The sequence below is a fragment of the Mizuhopecten yessoensis genome, unplaced genomic scaffold, assembly GCF_002113885.1.
Source record: "Mizuhopecten yessoensis strain PY_sf001 unplaced genomic scaffold, ASM211388v2 scaffold4599, whole genome shotgun sequence".
In the NCBI taxonomy this organism is placed as follows: domain Eukaryota; kingdom Metazoa; phylum Mollusca; class Bivalvia; order Pectinida; family Pectinidae; genus Mizuhopecten; species Mizuhopecten yessoensis.
This window is the reverse complement of record NW_018405627.1, coordinates 1585356-1605158: the sequence shown is the minus strand read 5'-3', so window position 1 is coordinate 1605158 and position 19803 is coordinate 1585356. Positions and strand designations below refer to the sequence as shown.

The following is a 19803-nucleotide window of genomic DNA, read 5'->3' as shown; positions in this document are numbered from 1 at the left end:
GAAATTTTATAGCAAAAACTTTTTTTTTATTCATATTTCAGGAAAATAAAAACAAACTATTGATATTATTCCTTTTATTGTGATTAAATAGTGAGAAAAAAATATTCTGACAATCGTTTTTAAATTATGAAGGGCAAATGTTTTACCAACAAAATTTGATTTTTAGGTCAACCAAGCATTGCGCGGTAAAGATACTGATGCAAGTGATAAAGATAAACACTGTTGAAACGATTTCTATTCACACATACTTGCCCAATGCACTCCTTCAAATTGTTGAATATAATTTGAGATTTCTTCCGATCGATAGAAAAGGTATGTTTACAAAATTTGTTTTCTGATACTCCTAAGGAGGTAGGAATTAATCACATAGTAACTTACACGTGTGTTGTTTACAGTAGCTAGGCCCAAAAACGGGAACGCACTTTTCAAAAAAACAAACTTTTAAATGCATGCACCTTTTTTTGTTTCCGTATGCAAATTGTACGAGTTTAAATGGCATATGCTATCAGAAGACCTATTTCAAGCTTAAAAAAGTAGTCTTTTGTCCACGTGAATGTGACACAATCGACAATAATAGTCCATAATAGATTAGATCCGCTTTTTTGTACAACAGGAGCTATCAGAGGTTCCATAAAATATGCCCTTGTATGGGCAGTAGCAGGTCTAAACTTATAGACCTTTCTTAGCACCAAATACTCTCTCATCACACTTTTCTTTCTTTCCTCTCTCTCTCCCTTATGCATGCACCAGTCCGCACTTTATCATTTCTATTTCGGTCACCACACAATACCTTTTAACATGCACAGACGCGCACGCTGCATATAATACTCGAAAGAGGGTGATGCAGAATATATAGATAGATAGATAAATGCAAAATAGTGTGTTTCTGAAAGAAGGAATTAACTTAAAAGTTTAGAAATGTTGTATACATATATATATTCATACCAAACATTCTGAAGATAATTATCAAATGTTGAGATTCTCGCTAATTTGTTCGGTAATGTACCTTGACTGGCCGTGTATAAGTATGTATAGTTGCCAATCAAATATTATCATCGATCTTTTTTGTAAATTTATTCAGTCTTGAAATTAGAACTGAAACTAATTATAAGTTAACAATATAATGTAAAATCATGAAATTATGAATTGATTTGTACTCAAAACAGGAATTTGAAGATGAATGTTAACTTATTTATCATTTTTATTTTGATGAGTAGGCTTAGATTTTTACTGACATTTTTTTGTAAGCGACTATATGTGAAAATATTCGTCTTTCAGGTGAAGTCCAGTAGATTGAATGTGAAAGATCGTCAATTCAACCTTCTAAAGTGTAAAGACTTAATCTTGGCATGAATTCCAGCAGCAGTCTGTGTACAGATTCAGATGATGCATATGAATTTCAAACACCAAAGAAACGCCGTCAAAAATCAAAAGTTCACGGTTTCAATAACAAACGTGCTTCATATTACAAGACAGCGCGGTTAAGTCAACAGTATCTGAGCAAAACTACAGCGGATGTGCATTTGCAATCATCATCAAGTGACATCAGTGATGAAGAATTTCCTGAAGTGGCCTCATCAATATCTGGAGGCAAAGTTTGTAAAAATGCAAGCAATTCCTCAAGTAGTGCTATTTTGAGTACTAGTGATGATTCCTCTACGAGTACTAGCAGTGTCTCAAGTACAACATCAATGAGTGATGGTTCAATACAGATTGAAATTTCAGACACTGATGATGACTGTAGCGAGACTGATGGTGGAACTGAACAATTTGACTGCCCTTTGTTTGATGGTTGCTGCCACACCAAGTTGTCTTTCTATACATCAATAGTTATGTTTGTTAACAAACATTCTTTGACAAGAGATGCATTTTCTGATTTACTTGCCATTATTGCATCACTTGACAGATCGTGGGGAATTACAAACTCTGTGTATAAAGTGAAAGAAATAATGAGAAAGTGTGCTAAGTTGCAGGAACCAAAAGTTCATTTCTTTTGTGAGATCTGTCAGGTTGAGTTGGAAAATTCCAGTGATACATGCTCATGTACAGCTGAAAGAAGAGTTCTGGAATACAACAATCTGAATGTTGAAAAACAAATTCAGGAATTATTCACAGGTATTTGTCCGATTGGATAAGAGGTTGAGCCAAAATATATTATATATTTTTTTGTCAAAACTGCACTTTGGACACATGTTAATGTATAAGAATTCACGTGTCCCTAATTGTAAATGACACTTCATGTAAGTTTAAATAATATGTAAATTCTCAGTTTTAATTCTCAGTGGCGATTATGTTGACTAGTGCATGGAGTGTTTTAGTTCCATAGGACGGTTGTAGTTTCTTCAACTAGCTGACATTATACCATGTTGTTTTTACAGATGAACTCTTTTGTGAAGCTGTCATGACAGACAAAGATTATTCAGAGCCAGGTGTATGGGAAGATGTTTGTGATGGGCAGGAGTACAAGAGATTAGTTGCACTGAGGAAATATACCAACGATAAGACTCTGCATTTAACCTTCACAATGAATACAGGTATGAAGGGCCTTTAAACACGGATAATAATTTGTGAACCGCTTTGAGACAACCTACCAACAAGGTTGTGATTAAGCGGTATAAACGAACCTCAAGTTATTATTATAACTTATACGTTTGTCTCTTGGTAAACACATTTTTAATGGAATACATTGAACATGTAACCTTTTCATTGTGTTTGCATGATTCGTATTTGTTACAAGAGTATATAACAGGATCATCAAAGTTCAACATTTATACTATTTCTGTGCTTAAATGTAATGCTCTGAAAAGTTGCATTGTTCTAAAAATTCAGTCATTGTTCATTTTCCTTGTCCAGCTATCTCTTCAAAAATAGTTGATCATGAACTATTCTTTTATTGAAATTGAGTATTGAAAAAATATTGACATGAGATGTGAAAAGAAAATCTCAGTTGGTGTGTGTTTTGTATTGTAGATGGTGTAGCAGTATTTTCCTCCTCCAAGAAAGGAAACCTGTGGCCTGTGTATGTTGCAATCAATGAATTGCCAGTTCAGCTAAGGTAAAAATGTTAATGTTTGTTGATAAGTTAGAGCAGCTTATAATTTAAAAATTCATTGGTGGATGTAAACTATGGTCTAAGAAAGGACCACTGTGTAATTTGTAATATATCATTTGATTGTTACATAAAGGTTTGCGTTCCAATTCGTAGGCACATTTATATGTTTTCTTGTTCACTTCAATTCATTTTTAAGCACCAATGTATCATATTGTCATATATTTATATATAATACATATTGTTATTATAAACAGTTACAATTGAGATACTGGGGTTTATGTTCCGAGTGCTTACAAGTCAGGAAATGTATTGTGATTTTTAGGTTTACAAAGAAGTACATTCTTCCATGTTATCTTCACTGCCAGATAGAAAAGCCAAACATGCTCACCTATTTATCCAACCTGATGAAAACAATTGCAGTATTGAGCAGTGAAGGTAATTGAAAAAATAATGTGTCAGCTTTGTACAGCTCAAGTTCAAAGATATGTGGTAGATCTGTATGATGTTGTGATTTAGAGTGTTTCAAATTTGTATAATTTGATTTTGAAATCTGTTGATTAATGCTAGGTCCAATTTCTTTATTGACTTGCCCGTCATGAAAATAATTAATAAAGTGCAAAGAAAGGAAAAGAAATTTAGATAAATCTTATACAGATCCTCCGATATTGAGTGCCATGATCCTTTTAGTATCTCTTATATTAGAAATAAAACTTACATGGTTATTATGAAGTTACTTTTGTTTTAGGAATGGAAGTGATAACTTGCTTTGGAAAGAGGACAGTGAAGTGTCAACTTCTTGCATCATGTCTAGATTTACCAGCAAAGGCTCTAGTAGCTAACATGAAACAGTTCAATGGTAAATTTGGTTGTGTTAGCTGTTTTGATGAAGGACATTCAAACCCCAGAACTCCAATGCACAGATACTACCCATTTCTTGAGAGGAACCAGCTGCGAACACACCTTTCCATTTTACAAGACATCCGTAAAGTGGCTAGATCTGGTCAAGCTGTAAGTGGAACTCATAATGTTTTACTATTCATGATAAAGTCTCTCTGTTTGTATTGTCTTCCTTGGCATCATTTTGTTGTAAACTTGTGTGGACATAATATTTCAAATATTTGTGATTTTTTATTGTATGCAGATAAACATAAATATTTTAGCAAACGCATTTCAAAAAACCATGTTTAATAAGTGTCGTTTTGAAAACTATGAATCATTATTAGAAATTTCTGTATGTTAACGCATATGTGTACATGTATGTCTCAAGTCTGAATTGGGATGATGTTTTTTTCTTATTAATAACCTGTAGAATTTTTTTATTTCAAGGAAAGAGGAGTGAAGGGAGCTTCATCATTACTGCTACTCAAATATCTTGACCTCACCAAAGTCTTCCCTATTGATTGGATGCACTGTGTTCTGTTGGGGATCACCAAGTCACTATTAAATTTCTGGCTTAATACCACATATAAAACTCAAAAGTTCTATATAGGTGATAAGGTAATAATAATAATAATAATATCTTTTATTTATCCAGGGTTACAATCCTTTTAAAGCTTTGCTAGCAAAATGAATTAACTTTTATCAAAGACATTTTTGTTGTGTCTGTTCCTAAAAGATAAATTAAAGAAATCTGGTAATGTTATTCCTGTCAATCCTATATTAATTGGTTTCATTTTTATCCTTTTGCAGATGGCTCTTTTGAACAGAAGACTGCTTCAAATCAAGGTACCAGATTTTGTTGCTCGACGACAAAGAGGTCTGGAGGAGGCAAAACACTGGAAAGGTACACACGCACATACACCTAAATGTTTGGTAAAACGAAAGATAAATCATGGTAACCATTTTTGAGGAGTGGAAGTATGAAATATTTGTTTACCAGTCAAAGCTGTAATCTATGAAACTATTTTCATTCAGGTATAGAATATTGTAAGTGATCAATTTATATTTCAGCCACAGAGTGTCGAGAATGGCTTATCCACTTCTCTGTGCCAGTATTGAAAGGCATACTGGAATCAGAAGCATTTGTTCACTACTGTCTACTAGTGACAGGAATGGCTCTGCTAACAAAGGAGAGGATAACATCAGAAGATATCTGTTTTGCTGAAGAAATGCTTCTGGACTTCTGCAGGATTTTCCCTTCCATTTATGGTAATTTTGCTCATTCTTTTGTAAAAAAAAAATGTGTTTTTGTCAATATACCAGAAGAGAAGAGTATCTTTTTTTGTGCATTTTACAAAGTGTTTCCAATATTTATCTTGTGAATAAAAAATTTAAAACACATCATTTGTATTTCAGGTGTCGAGAAACAAACAATGAACCTTCACCTCCTTCGGCATCTGCCGGACTGTGTAAGGTCATTTGGGCCATTGTTCCATTTTTCATGTTTTGGGTTTGAATCAATGAATTCTCATCTCAAAAGCATGTTCCATGGCACTCGACATGTCAACAGTCAGGTGAGCTAGACATTTTCCTAAATCCTAGATTTGTTCTATGAAATATAATTTTGTGTTAATATGAATTTTTTGTTTTTATTGCTTGATTGTCCTGGTCGAAATTTTCATGACAAAGGGAGACTAATTCATGTTTGGCACCAGTAATCCATTTATGTATGTGTCAGCAAGAATATAAAAATAACCAAGGCATGCTGTTGGACTGATAGAGTTTTGTAAGTTTAGAGTTCACTACAATTGCACCTTTGAAAACTTGTTTAAATAGCACATCAAATATTAAACATCTCAATGTTTTTCAGATCACCTTTGCAGTTGCAATGACAAAGTCTCTCCCAGGTCTTGTGAAAAGTATCATGAAAAAGTGCAACAGTGATACATTACTTGGATTACTTACCAAGTTGTCTTCCAAGATTTCAAGGTTTGACTATTTCAGTACTTGATTGTCATTCAGTAAATATTACATTTTTTATGATATTCTATAGAACATTATAAGGCATAAACTTTTTTTTTTAACTTCAATTATATTGTCATTAAATTTCTGAAATTCATAAAAATGATTACATTAAGACTAACTCAATTGTAGATCAATTATACTATGCAAAGCTGGTTTTATTTACAATTATAATAGCTAACACTTAATTTACTAATAGGGAGGATGCTGGTGGTATTGAGGATGGAGACACAAATGCTGTTTTGGGGAAGAAAAGAATTTATTCTGCCAACAATCACATTGATGTTGTACAGAAGGTTTTGCAGGAAAACAACCTAGATGGAAAGGAAGTGTATTCCTTTCAGAGGTATCGCAGAGGAAACCAATTATACAAATCTGCAGAATATGACAGAAGCAAAACCAGGAACAACAGTACAGTCTTATTTGAAGATGATCAGATGATGTTTGTTGGAGAAGTTTAATTTTTCATGCAATGTGCAGAGTACAATTTTGCTGTGATGATGAAATATAAAAGCACTGGCAGAGTAATATCTTTTCAAGAATCTCTGAAAAATGACACACTTCTCAAGTACAAGTCTTGTGGTAAAAATTTATGCTGTCACATCCAACAAGTTGTTAAGGATGTCAACTGTGTAATACCAGTGAGGAGAATTATAAAGAAATGCGTCCAGATGGAGATGGACAACTGCAAATATGTATCCATTCCACCCAACATCCTAGAACATAGTTAAATCCTCATATTCAATGTTATTTAAACATAATTATCAACTGTTAAATTATTTTTTCCTACAAGAAGAATTTACAAGTATATGACTGGAACATTGAACATTCCATGTCATTTGTACATATTTCAATTTTGCCTATGTATAGATTTACAAGTATATGACTGGAACATTGAACATTCCATGTTTTTTTCCCCATTTAAAAGTTTTGTTTCAGTTTAAAATTTTATGATAAAATGTTTTCAAAATACTTAGTAAATGAAAACATTTAAGGGAGATGAACATCCCAGTGGGATGAAAATTCTCAGTGGGATGAAAATTCCCGGTGGGAATATAAAGAATATCCCACTGGGATCCCACTGGGATTCAAAATCCCAGTGGGATCCCACTCATTCCACTGGGATCCCGGTGGGATCCCGGTGGGATCCCATTCACATTTTCTATGGGGTATCTGGTGAACATATGCCACCGCAGAGAGTTGAGAAGACATTGTGCTCTGAGAAAGGCCTTGGTGATGGGCATGAGCTATATATATGGCTAGGTAAGATACTGGTACAGGGAATGTCAATGATTGACCCAAAAATTTACTTGTAAACGAGTGTATCTGCACTAATGATCTGTTGTACAGTTTATGGGAGGATGTAGACAAGGATGCATTCAAGATTGTTTCTAAGTTTTGAAAAATTGGTCCGGTGATACTAGAGCAGGCACTGGAGTGATTTCCTTGTCGGCAAGCGGATGATAATACCTGAACTTGCTGACCTGCAAACGAGATAACGCATCTGCTAACACATTGTGTGAACCTTTGATGTGCTGAGCGCGGAATAAAGTATTGTTCTTTAAGCAATATAAAACCAAACATCGAACCATCCGCATTATGATTTTGTCCTTTGAAGTTTGCTTATAAATAATTGACACCAAAGCCAGGTTGTCGGTATGTATGTTTACTGTATTATGATTTGCCAATAAATGTCCCCACATCACCACAGCTACTACAATAGGGTACAACTCTAATGCTGTAATGTAATGTCCTCTAGTTTCAGGGGACCATTAACCCAAACACCAGTGTTTCCCATATACTGCCCCAAATCCTACTGATGTTGATGAATCTGTATACATACATATTTGATAGGCTGATAAAAGTCTATCATTCATGAAGAAACTACACCCGTTATATTCTAGAAGAAAGGTTTCCCACATCTGTAAGTCTGCCCGAGCCTCTTTTGTAAGTCTGATAAAATGATGTGCTTTCTGAACACCTATCGTGAGATCAAAGAGCCTTCGAAGAAAAGCTTTCCCAGGTACTACCACAACTGTTGCAAATTGTAAAGTCCCTAAAATTGACTGCAGTTCCTCTAATTTTTATTTTTTCAATGCTATCATTCACTGAAGAAAATTTAGAATAGCTTAAATGGTGGGTAAGGCGAAATTTGCCGTCTTTTTTTGGTACAACCCCACGAGGGCTTATATGAAAGTTATTGAATGGTTGTTGATCAAAAGGACCTGCAACCAATCAGAGGACATTATGCTAATTAATAATGCATAGATTTTGCTCAGCTTTAAACTTGCAGTCTTTTGTAAATTGTACATGCTTAGCAATATTCATTAAAATCAAACAATATATAGCCACAGTCATATGTACTGACTATGATGGTTTTTATAATCATGATGTGGTCAAATGAGTCTGAATTCGGTTAATAATTAATAATAATAGTGATATAAAAATTAACCCCTATAATAATTATATACTTGATATTCGAAGCATATTATTGGGGATATTCTTTTATTTTAACATTATTAATTAAAAGAACTTCCGATTAACAGCTGTTGTGAATTATATAAGGGATCCGATAATTTGCAATAGCTATACTTGGACCTTAACTAAGGTGTTCAGAGTAATGATACATGTTTAAGGGTTTTAGATTGACGAATTCTGAAACTCTGAACACCTTAGTTTATGACCAGATATAGCAGGTACGTAATACGAGTCGTATAAATACAGTATGTTCGAGAGATTCTTGTACATTAAGCCTGAAAACTCGACGAAACTTTTTTTGTTTGTTTGTTTGATTTTGTTTAACGTCCTATTAACAGCTAAGGTCATTTAAGGAAGGCCTCCCCTGTGTGCAAGATGCATGCGTGTAGTGAATGTGTGTGTATTTTGGGAGGCTGCGTTATGTTCGTGTTTGTCTCCTTGTGATAGCGCGGAACTGATGCCGACTTTATAGTGCTACCTCACTGAGACATACTGCCGAAGACANAGAGTATAAAGAGACAGTAAGAGTTGTCTTAAAAAGCTGATCAAGAGTCGATAAGTTTTTGAGGCTGCCTCAGTTACCACCGCCATTTTGTTTCACATCAATGTACAAGCGCCTCGCCGATGGAACGGAACGGAACGAGTGTAGAACGGAACGAAACGAAAGCTTCACTCGGACAGGGACGGAGCGAAACGGAACGATTAGGGTAGAGAGGATTTAACATTGAACGAAGCAGAACGAAACGAAGAAAACACGTCTGGGTCGGAAACGGAACGAATTGAATCTTGAGAACGAAATGAAATGAAAACGCGAATGAAATGGAATGAAAACGGAATGAAAACGCAAAATCTGTCAACTGCAACGCTGACACCCCTGTACTCCCGAAGGCAAGATGTCTGGACTGTCCCGTCCACAGAGAAGAAGACTCGGACGGATAGTCCAAAGTACTCCCGAAGGCGGGATGTTTCATATGTTCCTTCCGGACAGAAGATGACACGGAAGAATAGCCCAACGAGGAAAGAGATGGTACGAGCAAACTTCAGTCTGCCGGAGACCCTGACGTTTGAGAGATCAAACGTGCAACGAAGGAGACGTAAGGGAGTGGACATCGGAAGCGCTCCTGGTCCTCAAGGTGAGAACCCGACGTTCAGGCAGCACATACACAGAACCTGGTAAAATCCGGCGGCCGTTGGATCCAGTCCTCCAACATCCAGGACTGCGGGAAGGCCACTTCTTACCCCAAACTCCACCTCATTGAGGAACACTTTCCGTGAAGCCTATATGAGGTGCCTGGATGGGGTAAGGGAGATGGTCCCACCAGAGCAGAAAATACAGCTGCACTGCTTTAGTGGCACGGAAGAAGCCATCCAGGCTTGGCTGACGCGTTTCCCGAGCACCTACTTCATCGTGTCGGTAATGGTTTCGAAATTCGACGACGCCCAACGTCCTGGTCAGTGGTGAGAAATGTATCCAACCCACCAGACTTCTAATCGAGACAGACGCTCCTTACTTATCGGTCAGCCCCAAGTTCCCATGCAGCGCCCAACATTTGGTGGACCATTCCGCCCGTCGTATTTCTCAGATCCGAGGCACATCAGTTTGGCCGTGGTGCTGGAACTGACCAATTGGAACGGAAACAACCTGTCCAGAGAAGCGGGAGCCAGGACACCACATACTAGGGTGGCCGAGGACGGTTAATCCCCGATTACACGTGTCAGGGATCCAGGGTAGCCGATGGCGGGTAACCCCCGATTCCATATGTCAAGGATCTAGGGGGCCGAGAACGGGTAACCCCGGATCACATGTATCAAACCCAGAGCCTTTCTGGCCGAGGACGGTCGGACCACAGCTCAAATATGACAGGGAAGTGTGTGGTGAAAGTGCCTAGTAAATGCTGGCTAGCAAGCCTGTGGGTCATCTAGACATCTGATCAGATATCACGTGACTGAGCGAGGACAGGTCTTGACGATTGAACGACTGAACTGAACTGACGTGTGCTGAATAGCCCGTAGATAAAACGACCTGAATTTCTATCGTTTTTGCTAGGACCTTCCATCCTAGCGGACCTCAACTGGACGTTTGACAACTATCCTGGTGAGTTGTCATTTTAGTTTGTAGAAATACAATAACCAACTTAATAACACCGTTGTTTACCTTAACTCTTATTTCATGGTAAAATAGAGAATACCATAACAGAACATCCTCAAAGTAAATATTAATCACGTTTTGTTGTTCTGCCCAACACGTTCATAATCGTCAATTGCAAGCCTCCCCCCCCCCCCTTGCTTGTTCAAACCCGCTTAAAATCTGTCAATTATCTATCTTCACACCTTGATCTCATTAAAGAAATTAACACCTCATGCATTATTGATAGGAATGGAGATATCCGCCCATCAAAAACTAAAATGATTTAATAATGATTATGTATTCCGGACTGTCCCCAGACGTAACTTTCACTTTCTATGACAGCGACAGTTACTGACGTTCCAGACGAATCCTCGACTAACCGAACCGATGAATGGTGACACTGATTGCAAACCAACAATAATTGAAGCTTTTCTTCAATACGAAATATAATATATGTTACCTCTCAACTAAATCACTTTTTCTGCCATGGTAGTAGCACTCAATTCAGCCTTCATCTTCTTTACCGACCAGTTGTGTAACCACTCGTCCGCCATCTTGGCGTCGGTAGTAACCCCACCTAGTACACGCTCTGGCGAGTAGTGTCGCGGCGGAAACGATTTTGCAGGGTTTCCGCTCATTAGTCGCCTCATACGATACACATTTTTCCCGATCCCCCACCTGCAGGGGTTTTGGGGACACAAAAGCGATCAAAATAAATCTGCTGTGTCCATTCCAATATTTGGGATCTTTTATCTTTCTTTCTACTTCTAACTACCTTTTACCTACTTCTAACTACCTTTTACCAAACCAAACTAGTAAATTTGAAAACCCTTTCGTCGGTTCGTTACCTGTGACCCTTTCACGTGTTCAAAAAGAATTTCACGGAAGTGGATGTGTCGCCTGCGCAGGATTTGCTTAGAACTGCACGAAAACAAATTTTCTATTTAAAGTAACAGTGACCTTTGACCTTCGGACATGAGAAGCAATCCAAAGCAAGCACTTTTGGTAAGGAAGAACTGCATGAAGTTTGAAAACGAAAGAAAAAACCAGCATAGCCCCCTCCTCAAAGTTCGTTTCAAACAGTCACAGGTGTTCGCCAAGGTGATGCCAACGGTTTCCTCATTGTTAAATTTTGTTTCCAGCTAGTATTCAAGCATGCAACGGCATTGTAACATATCCAATTTTCAATTGCGACTATGGGGTCAGTTTCGAGAACTTTAGTAATGGTCCCTATTACAATAATAACTTGTGTATACATGCATTGTATAATTAAGCAGTAGGCAGTTCCTTTAATAATAAGGTCAAATAAGTGCTAAGTTAAAGATATCCTGATGAAACTTAAACCAAATCTTCAAAACTAACAGACGATGTACAGGTCACGGTGACCTTGACTTCGAGGTTAAATATCAAATACGTACAATGTTTTCAGGAATATCGCAACTTTAAAACTGTTAAAGGGGAGACATACGTTTTTGTTCGCAGAAGCAATTCTCTAGCATACTTTATACTAGCAGCGCGCAATGCATGTGGTCGTGCTAAAGATATACAAGATGCCCATGTACCTAAACGGTCACCTGAGTTAATTCTGAAGTATTCAAATTTTAGCATGTTCTTTTTAAAAATTGGCACATACTTACTTTGGAGATAGGGCATACACTCATACTAACCGTGAGACCAGGCATACACATGCTGTATAGTGTTATATGTTACGTTTAATGGATTATGTACAAATGCAGTTGTAATGTCCTAGCCAATAATAGGCCAGGGTGGTAATCTGGAATTCTACAATCAGCATGAAAAGTAACAAACTTGGTTGAAACCTCCTAAGGAACACCAAGTCAATCGGTGAAGCCTTTCTTGATACCCCATTGTCAGTATAATGTGACCGGGCGGAATGCTGTGCTGGGTGCCATCGGGATGATGTTTCAGTGAAATAGCACTATAAAGTCAGCATCAGATCCGCACTTTCACAAGGGGGCAAGCCCACAAGCATGCCCTGTCTACTGCACACACACGCAAGCACGGTCCATAAACGACCTTAGCTGTTAATAGGACGTTAAACAAAATTAAAGCAAACCAAACCTTTCTTGAGAAGAAGTCCGAGGTCAGGGTGACCATCTTGGATTCTTTGATCGGCTCAAAAGTGAAGAACACTGATTCGAAACCTCATTAGGAGCATTTGTACAAATAAAGAAGTAAATTGCTGCAGATGATCTTGAAAAGTCTCGATTGGCAGTAACTCTACCAGTTACTCTCTTACGGGCCAACTTTCGAACTTGTACAAAATCCTATTGACAGAAAGCAGCATAGCAAAATTGATCGAAATCCATTCATTTTTAGCTCACCTTGTCCATAGGACAGTTGAGCTTATGCCATGGCGCGGCGTCCGTCGTCCGTCAGCTTCTCCTAAAAATCGCTACTTGTCATGAACGACTGAGCAGATTTTCACCACATTTGGTCAGAATCATCTTTGGGGGAAGGTAAACACATTTGTATAAATGGTGGGTCTGGATTTTGTATAAAAAGTGGCGGGACTCAACAGGGGAAATATAGCAAGTTCTTTAAAATCCTTCTTCTGTAGGGATGAAAGTATATCTTCCATGCTTGGTCTGAAGCATCATTGAAAGAGGGGAAATCAATTTTGTATACACGGTGGGTCTGTCCCCCTCTCCCTCCTCCTCCCGGGGCCTGAGGGGCGGAGCCTATCAGGGGAAATTAGAAAATTCTGTTAAAATCTCTTTTCTTTTGCAGAATGAAAGGAAAGGTTTTGTATAAACGATTGGTCTGAGGAGAAGAGGGGCGGGGCCTATTAAGAGACTTTAAAGTCCTTCTTCTTCTGTTAGGATGAAGGCATTTCGCCCAAGTTGGTCAAGAGTAGTTTTAGGTGAAATGGACTCGTTTAGTGCAAATTATGTGTCCGAGCCCCCTGGGGCCTAATGAACGGGGCCCCCCTAATTATTGAAAATCCTTCTTCTAATTAAGGAATGACAGCATGTTGTCCAAATTTGATTTGAAGCATTTGAAGGGTTATTGAGCAAAGTCTTTAAAAATCCTTTTTTCTGTAGGAACGAAACGATTTTGTCCATTGTTTTCTAAAGCAACCTTGGGTGAAGTGGACTCAGTTCTGTATTTATTCTTGGTCTTGCCCCTCTGATGTCTGCGAGGTTGACCAAAAGGAAATTGATCTGTATCCGTACGTCGTAGATTCTGAGATTGGACTATGCTCATGGAATTAGCTTATAAGTTGTATTTACTTATTTGATAGTAGAGTGAGTTGAGTTAACAATGAGATAGAATTAATACACATTTACATAAATGATGATAATCTTTGGTCAGTTCACAACACACTATAGCTCATGTTAACCCCGACACTTTATAGCTAACTTTATTCATACACACTACGTTCAGCTGACTTAACTCTGCAACACAATAGTTGACTTCACCCCGACATACGAAAGCTGACTTAACCCTGACGCACTATAGCTGACAAAACTCAGACACACTATAGCTGACTGAACTCTGAAACACTAAAGCTTATAGCTGACTTAATCCCGACACTGTATAGTTGACTTAAATCTTTCACACTACAGCTGAATTTACTCCGACACACAATAGCTGACTTAGCTCCAAAACCCTAAAGCTGACTTAACTCCGCGCTCTATAGCTGACAAAACCCAGACACACTATATCTGACTTAACTCTGAAACACTATAGCTGACTTAACCCCGACACTATAGCTGACTTTACCCCGACACTCTATAGCTGACTTAAATCTTACACACTACAGCTGACTTTACTCTGACACATTATAGCTGACTTAGCTCCGAAACACTATAGCTGACTTAAACAGAACACTCTATAGCTGACTTAACTCTGAAACACAATAGCTGACTTAACCCCGAATTACTAAAGCTGATTTAACCCTGACACACTAAAGCTGACAAAATCCAGACACACTATAGCTGACTTTACTCTGAAACACTATCGCTGACTTAACTTCGACACTCTATAGATGACTTAACCCCGACTCTCTAAAGCTGACTTAATTATTACACACTACAGCTGACTTTACTCTGAAACACAATAGCTGACGTAACCCCGACACACTATAGCTGTCTTAACTCAGACAGACTAAAACTGACATGTAACTCTTGACATTCTTATGAAACTAAATCCTCACAGGCTACAATTACATTTCACTTTCACTGTCCTTATCGCTCTCATCACCAACATCTTACAGGTCACGTTGAAGCCTTTCAAACGTTTTCTGGATTCTCAGGAACAAGTGATTTTTTTCTAGTGCAAAAGGGGACCTTTTCATATTCTTGAACCCATCCAGAGAGCGTACCTTGCCAGCTTGCCACAGACCTACAGTTTTTAGCACTTGTAGGATGGCATTAATGTCATCTACAGATGGAAAGAATGAATGACCTTCAGGTCTAACATTTTGTCAAAATTACCGACAACAGCAGCCACTACTGGAGCTGCTTTCGATATTGCAATAATTGACTGTTCTGATTTGTAAGCTCCTAATCTTTTACTAAGATCCTTGAAGAGTTTCACCTCATTTTCTTTGTGCATGTCAGCTACTTTGTTCTGTCCTCTTCCACCGTGCACATTCACAAAGGATGCAGCTCGTAACCTCATTGCATAGTTTGGAGGCAGAGTAAGCTTTGTCTTCAAAATAAAGTCAATGCATTCTGAAAAATACTTCGAAAGACTAGAGTGAGAATAAAAATATCGGTATCATGTATATATTTCATCATTGTATTGGTGCGGACCACATCACCCTCATGTTTGGCATCCTGAAGTTGTATGATAACAACAAAACATTGCAAAAAGTTCATGACATAGTCTTGAAGTTCATCTGTGGTACTTGCCACAATATTGGATAGTGTTTCCTTTATTGTCAATCCCCGGTAGTTTCACCACACACCCTTTCTTGACAGTGGCTAATGGAATGTCAAGTGTTACTGTGTTATTACCAATAGCCACATTTACTCTGACTTTGTCACCATTGATAGGGGTCTCAGCCCCTGCTCGCCATGTACCCATGGATACACCCAGTCTGCATGTTGTCTGTTATTAAAAATGCACAAGCAAACCAAGGTTTGTTTTAATATGACTAATTGCATGACAATAATATTAATTGATACTATTCTGCATACTGTAATATATTTTTTTTAAATGCAAGATCATAAAAAAAAATGGACAAAAATTAAATATGTTATTTTGATAAATAAAAGCAAATATCATTACCCTTGGCTTCTTTAATTGGTTATTCAGATGAGTTTCCTTATACATGTAGGTATTTAACTCCTTTCACTCTTGTGACCTTGAAAGGAGATCAGGGTCATTCATTTGAGTTTTCAAAGATAGAATTGATGGAGCGAAGATGAATGACACACCATACCACAAGCTCACTTCGTGCGAGATGAGCTAGTAAATCTAGATTATAGATACATTGTAAATATTGAATATTTCAATTGATGCATTGACACAATCAGACATCTTTAAACAAAATCTGATGTGAAGTATAAATTCATATCATGAAAATGTTTCATGTTTGCCCAGTAATTATACTTAGTTTACGAAACAGTTTAAATTGAATGGTCCCAAGGGGTCGAACCTTGTAACATTCACTAGATGTGAAATGTCAGTACCAAACAAACCATATAGATCCAATATAAAATGAGAAAAACAAAATAAATTAACAGAACAGACATACATTAAACCAAAGTGAAAAAATACGTCACACATAAATCACCGACTCGACATGTGAAAGTAAAGAATACAATGCAAATAAGTAAAAATGAAACAAAAGAAATAAATATCAATTAAAGTATGATTTGAAATGTAAAACTCAGAATCTATTGCTGTGATTAAATACATTTAGCAATGTCATCAGTGGATGTCACTCCACCTGTTAATATTTCAAAATATTTTCTTGGAAATGAAAGGTTACTACTCAGATTGAAGTTAAATCCTATGTAATATGCACGTTTGTCTGTACCAATGATAATCTACATGTACCTGTGCTTTGCTTTCAAATGGGATGAAGATGTCCTTTACAGTTTCCTCCATCACACGGTTGACTACCTCTTTTTATGATGCGTGTGCTTGTGCACGTGCTGGAGGTGGATGTTGCTTGGGAGAATGTCATGTTTTGGGGTGTCATCCAATCTCTTCATCCCGATTTGTCCATGATGAATGCAGGCTTGCCCAACCAGTGTTACAAAATCTTCATGGGCCTATATTAATACATTCCAAGGAAAATAGATTAATTAACCTAGCATATAGATAACTGTGTTTTGATAATGTGGCAGATTATAATTAAGCCAAGGCAACTATAATGAATGAACCAGGTCTCCCTCAACTGGAATCTTCAGCTCTTCTATTTTGTTCACAGCATGTTCAATAAAAGATCAACTTGTTTGCTAAAACAAAATGAAGAAAAATTAATTTGTTCCTTCATTTTTTTTGATAAGCAGCACAATAATTGCAATAAAGTGACCTTTCTATGAATGCCAACCCAGAAGTGATAAATTCTACATAAAACCCTGAATGTTAATCAAATTTATCCTTTTACAATATTTGTATTTAGAAAATCTAATGTGTTTATCAAAACACAGCATTTGACTAAAATATGAGCATGTTTCGTGTATCATGTTGTTTGTAATTAAAAAATAGTAGCAATCTTCACGGAAGGGAACTTTTTTTTAGTTTTTTGTGGCAATGTTGTCAAATTGTTCATGTACATATATTCAATACATAGAGAATTTAGTGATAATGATACATTCTTTTCTTTAAAAAACTGCTTGAAGAGAAAGGTATTTAGAATAAAGAACAAAATGTCTGAGAAATTTCTTCTGCTTTTCTTGTTTAAATGCATATATATATATACTAACCGGATATTCATATTGGTTTTTCTTTTCTTTCTTACCTCTTCCTGCCTTAGAATACCAATGATTAACCATCTTCACATACTCATCCATTATGTGGATGCAACCCTCATAGGACACCTCGTTATTCAACGAAATTAGTAGCAAATGGACCGTCGATTTTAGTGCCATTTCTTATTCAAGGGGATGTGGAATGTGGTCTGGCAGAGTCGGAAGCTTCTTCATCCATGAAAAGGCAGGGACGTACTCCACAAGTACTCTAGATAACACAATGTTATCAATACGATCCAGGGGTGGAAGAGAGAGAGAGGAGGGACTCCAATCATGTTGTGATTAACAGCCCTTATGAAAACATGTCTAAACTATTACAAGCCAATTTTAACACATATATTATGTATGTGCATTAAATCTTGTTGTGCACCTCTTTTTATATTTTGGTTTTGACATTGTCTCACTTAGATATCGCCCCTTTTATACCTTGTCAGAAAATTTTCAAAAATAATTTGACCAATTTAACAAATGAAATTTCTGATAGTGAAACATTGGGGTTAATCTTACCCAAAATGCCAGCTTTAGATGTTTTGAGTACAATATGGACACCATGGCCTCTGGTTTCCTATGGCGATATTAATGATTATACCTGAAATCTATGGGTCTGTTGCTGTTGATATTTTGTAGTAGTGATGTATGGAGGGATATACTTTTTAATTAAAGGCAGACTTTTTTAATCAAGATGTCACTATAGCCACTGATTGGCTGACAATTTACAGTTAAAACTGAAGTATTATGGGGGGCAACTTTATGATGGCCTCTGATTGGCTGAGGCATCATCAATGGTCAAGCAGGGCAGGGTTGTGTTGGTCAGACGTTGTGTTTCGCTTAAGTATTCCTGCGGCTTACACAAGTTTACAGAAGGCTTGATAAACCATTGTATAAATGACCTGCTATTAATAATAAACTTGTAAAAATATCAAAACTATTTACAAAATGTGTGGTTGGGAGAAAATTAGCTTTTCTTTGATTAATAATAATAATTTGTGAGTTTGAGTAATATTACCTTGAGGCTGTTTGTGTAGCACAAAGTTTCATTAGTAGACGGCAGGAAATGGTAAACATTAGGATCTGCAGTGTTAGATGTTCCTGACAATGAGGAAACATCTATCCGGTCCAAGATGAAATCTGAGGCAAAGAAATGATAATCCTTGTTCCGATTATCCATCCGGATATCATTGGTATGGACTTTTATGTCAAGGCTGGTTCCCATTCAATTTCCCATTCTTAACATCAGTTAAATCTCTTATAAGTTTATCTTCAAGATTCTTCCCAAACTCGAAAATAATGTTTCTCTTTGACTCTGATGACATCATGAAATGGACCTTGTTTAGTCTTGACATCAGCTGAAATATGAAGTTAATATAGACTTGTACTTTTCTTTTTGTCATAGTACAGTTTACAAATTACATATTTGCAACAGTTGTTTAATACAGATCTATATTGGTGTTGTACTGTACTATTAATTTTAGTAAGATAAGGGTACAAGTTATCCCTGAAACCATTATATATATATATTAATTTTCATTGTAAGATATCACGTTTAATTAAAACATGAATAAACATTGATATTATAATGCATAGTCATAAAAGTGAACTTTTAATCAACTTAGCTGAAATATCTGCTTCTGTGTGGTATGAAGATATGATGAAAACGTTTTACTATGGACAGTACATGTTTTCCTTGCAATGATATTTTGTTTACCAAAGAGTTTAAATTGACTGGACCCCAGGTGGTCGAACCTGGTAACATTCACTCGCTCGATGTGAATAATCAGTACCAAACAAACCATGGCTACCAATATAAAATGAGGAAAACAAAATAAATTGAAAGAAAAAGCATGTATCCAAACCAAAGTGGAAAAAAAGAATGTCTATTGGTCAAAGATGTATATAACTTTATACATTTCTGTATCAGCTAAACCATTCAAAACACTCCTTCTGTAAAATACAGAAAATTGGCATTATTAGCAAAAGAATCATAACAAAATCATAAAAACTCAAAAATGAAAATATATAATATACTGCATATCATATTCCTTATAGTCACAGCACAGTGTACGTTATGACTGATTACCTCATTGTCGGCATGATATCGGATGGCAAGGGAGGAATACATCTTCTGCACCGCACTGGCCTTATTGCTACGACTATGCATTAGTATGCCGTAAATTGTAAAATAGCCGCCAGGAAGCCATCTTGGATTGTGGCAGTTGGAGTTTGTTATCGCTATTTCTCTGAAAGCTCTAGATTAATCTTTCCTTGATTACTTAATAGGTTACCCTCTTTTT

At 36.8% G+C, this 19803-nt stretch overlaps 1 protein-coding gene across 1 annotated transcript; it reads left to right on the top strand.

Moving 5' to 3' along the window:
• The first annotated feature begins 137 nt into the window (after positions 1 to 137).
• LOC110449406 lies at positions 138 to 6975 on the top strand. Its single transcript, XM_021496262.1, has 12 exons — positions 138 to 312; positions 1279 to 2115; positions 2379 to 2534; positions 2971 to 3055; positions 3375 to 3487; positions 3798 to 4060; positions 4379 to 4549; positions 4742 to 4835; positions 5003 to 5200; positions 5348 to 5505; positions 5802 to 5920; positions 6153 to 6975. Exons 2-12 carry the CDS (start codon positions 1350 to 1352, stop codon positions 6412 to 6414), a joined length of 2385 nt encoding a protein of 794 aa, XP_021351937.1. The 5' UTR covers positions 138 to 312; positions 1279 to 1349; the 3' UTR covers positions 6415 to 6975.
• The last annotated feature ends 12828 nt before the right edge of the window (positions 6976 to 19803 follow it).

Bases quoted from the DNA above. Each gene is read 5' to 3' on its own strand.
- LOC110449406 (XM_021496262.1), top strand. From the start codon at position 1,350: ATGAATTCCAGCAGCAGTCTGTGTACAGATTCAGATGATGCATATGAA. The intron at 2,535-2,970 runs GTATGAAGGGCC...TTTGTATTGTAG, and splicing joins AACCTTCACAATGAATACAG to ATGGTGTAGCAGTATTTTCC. The intron at 5,921-6,152 runs GTTTGACTATTT...ATTTACTAATAG, and splicing joins TTGTCTTCCAAGATTTCAAG to GGAGGATGCTGGTGGTATTG.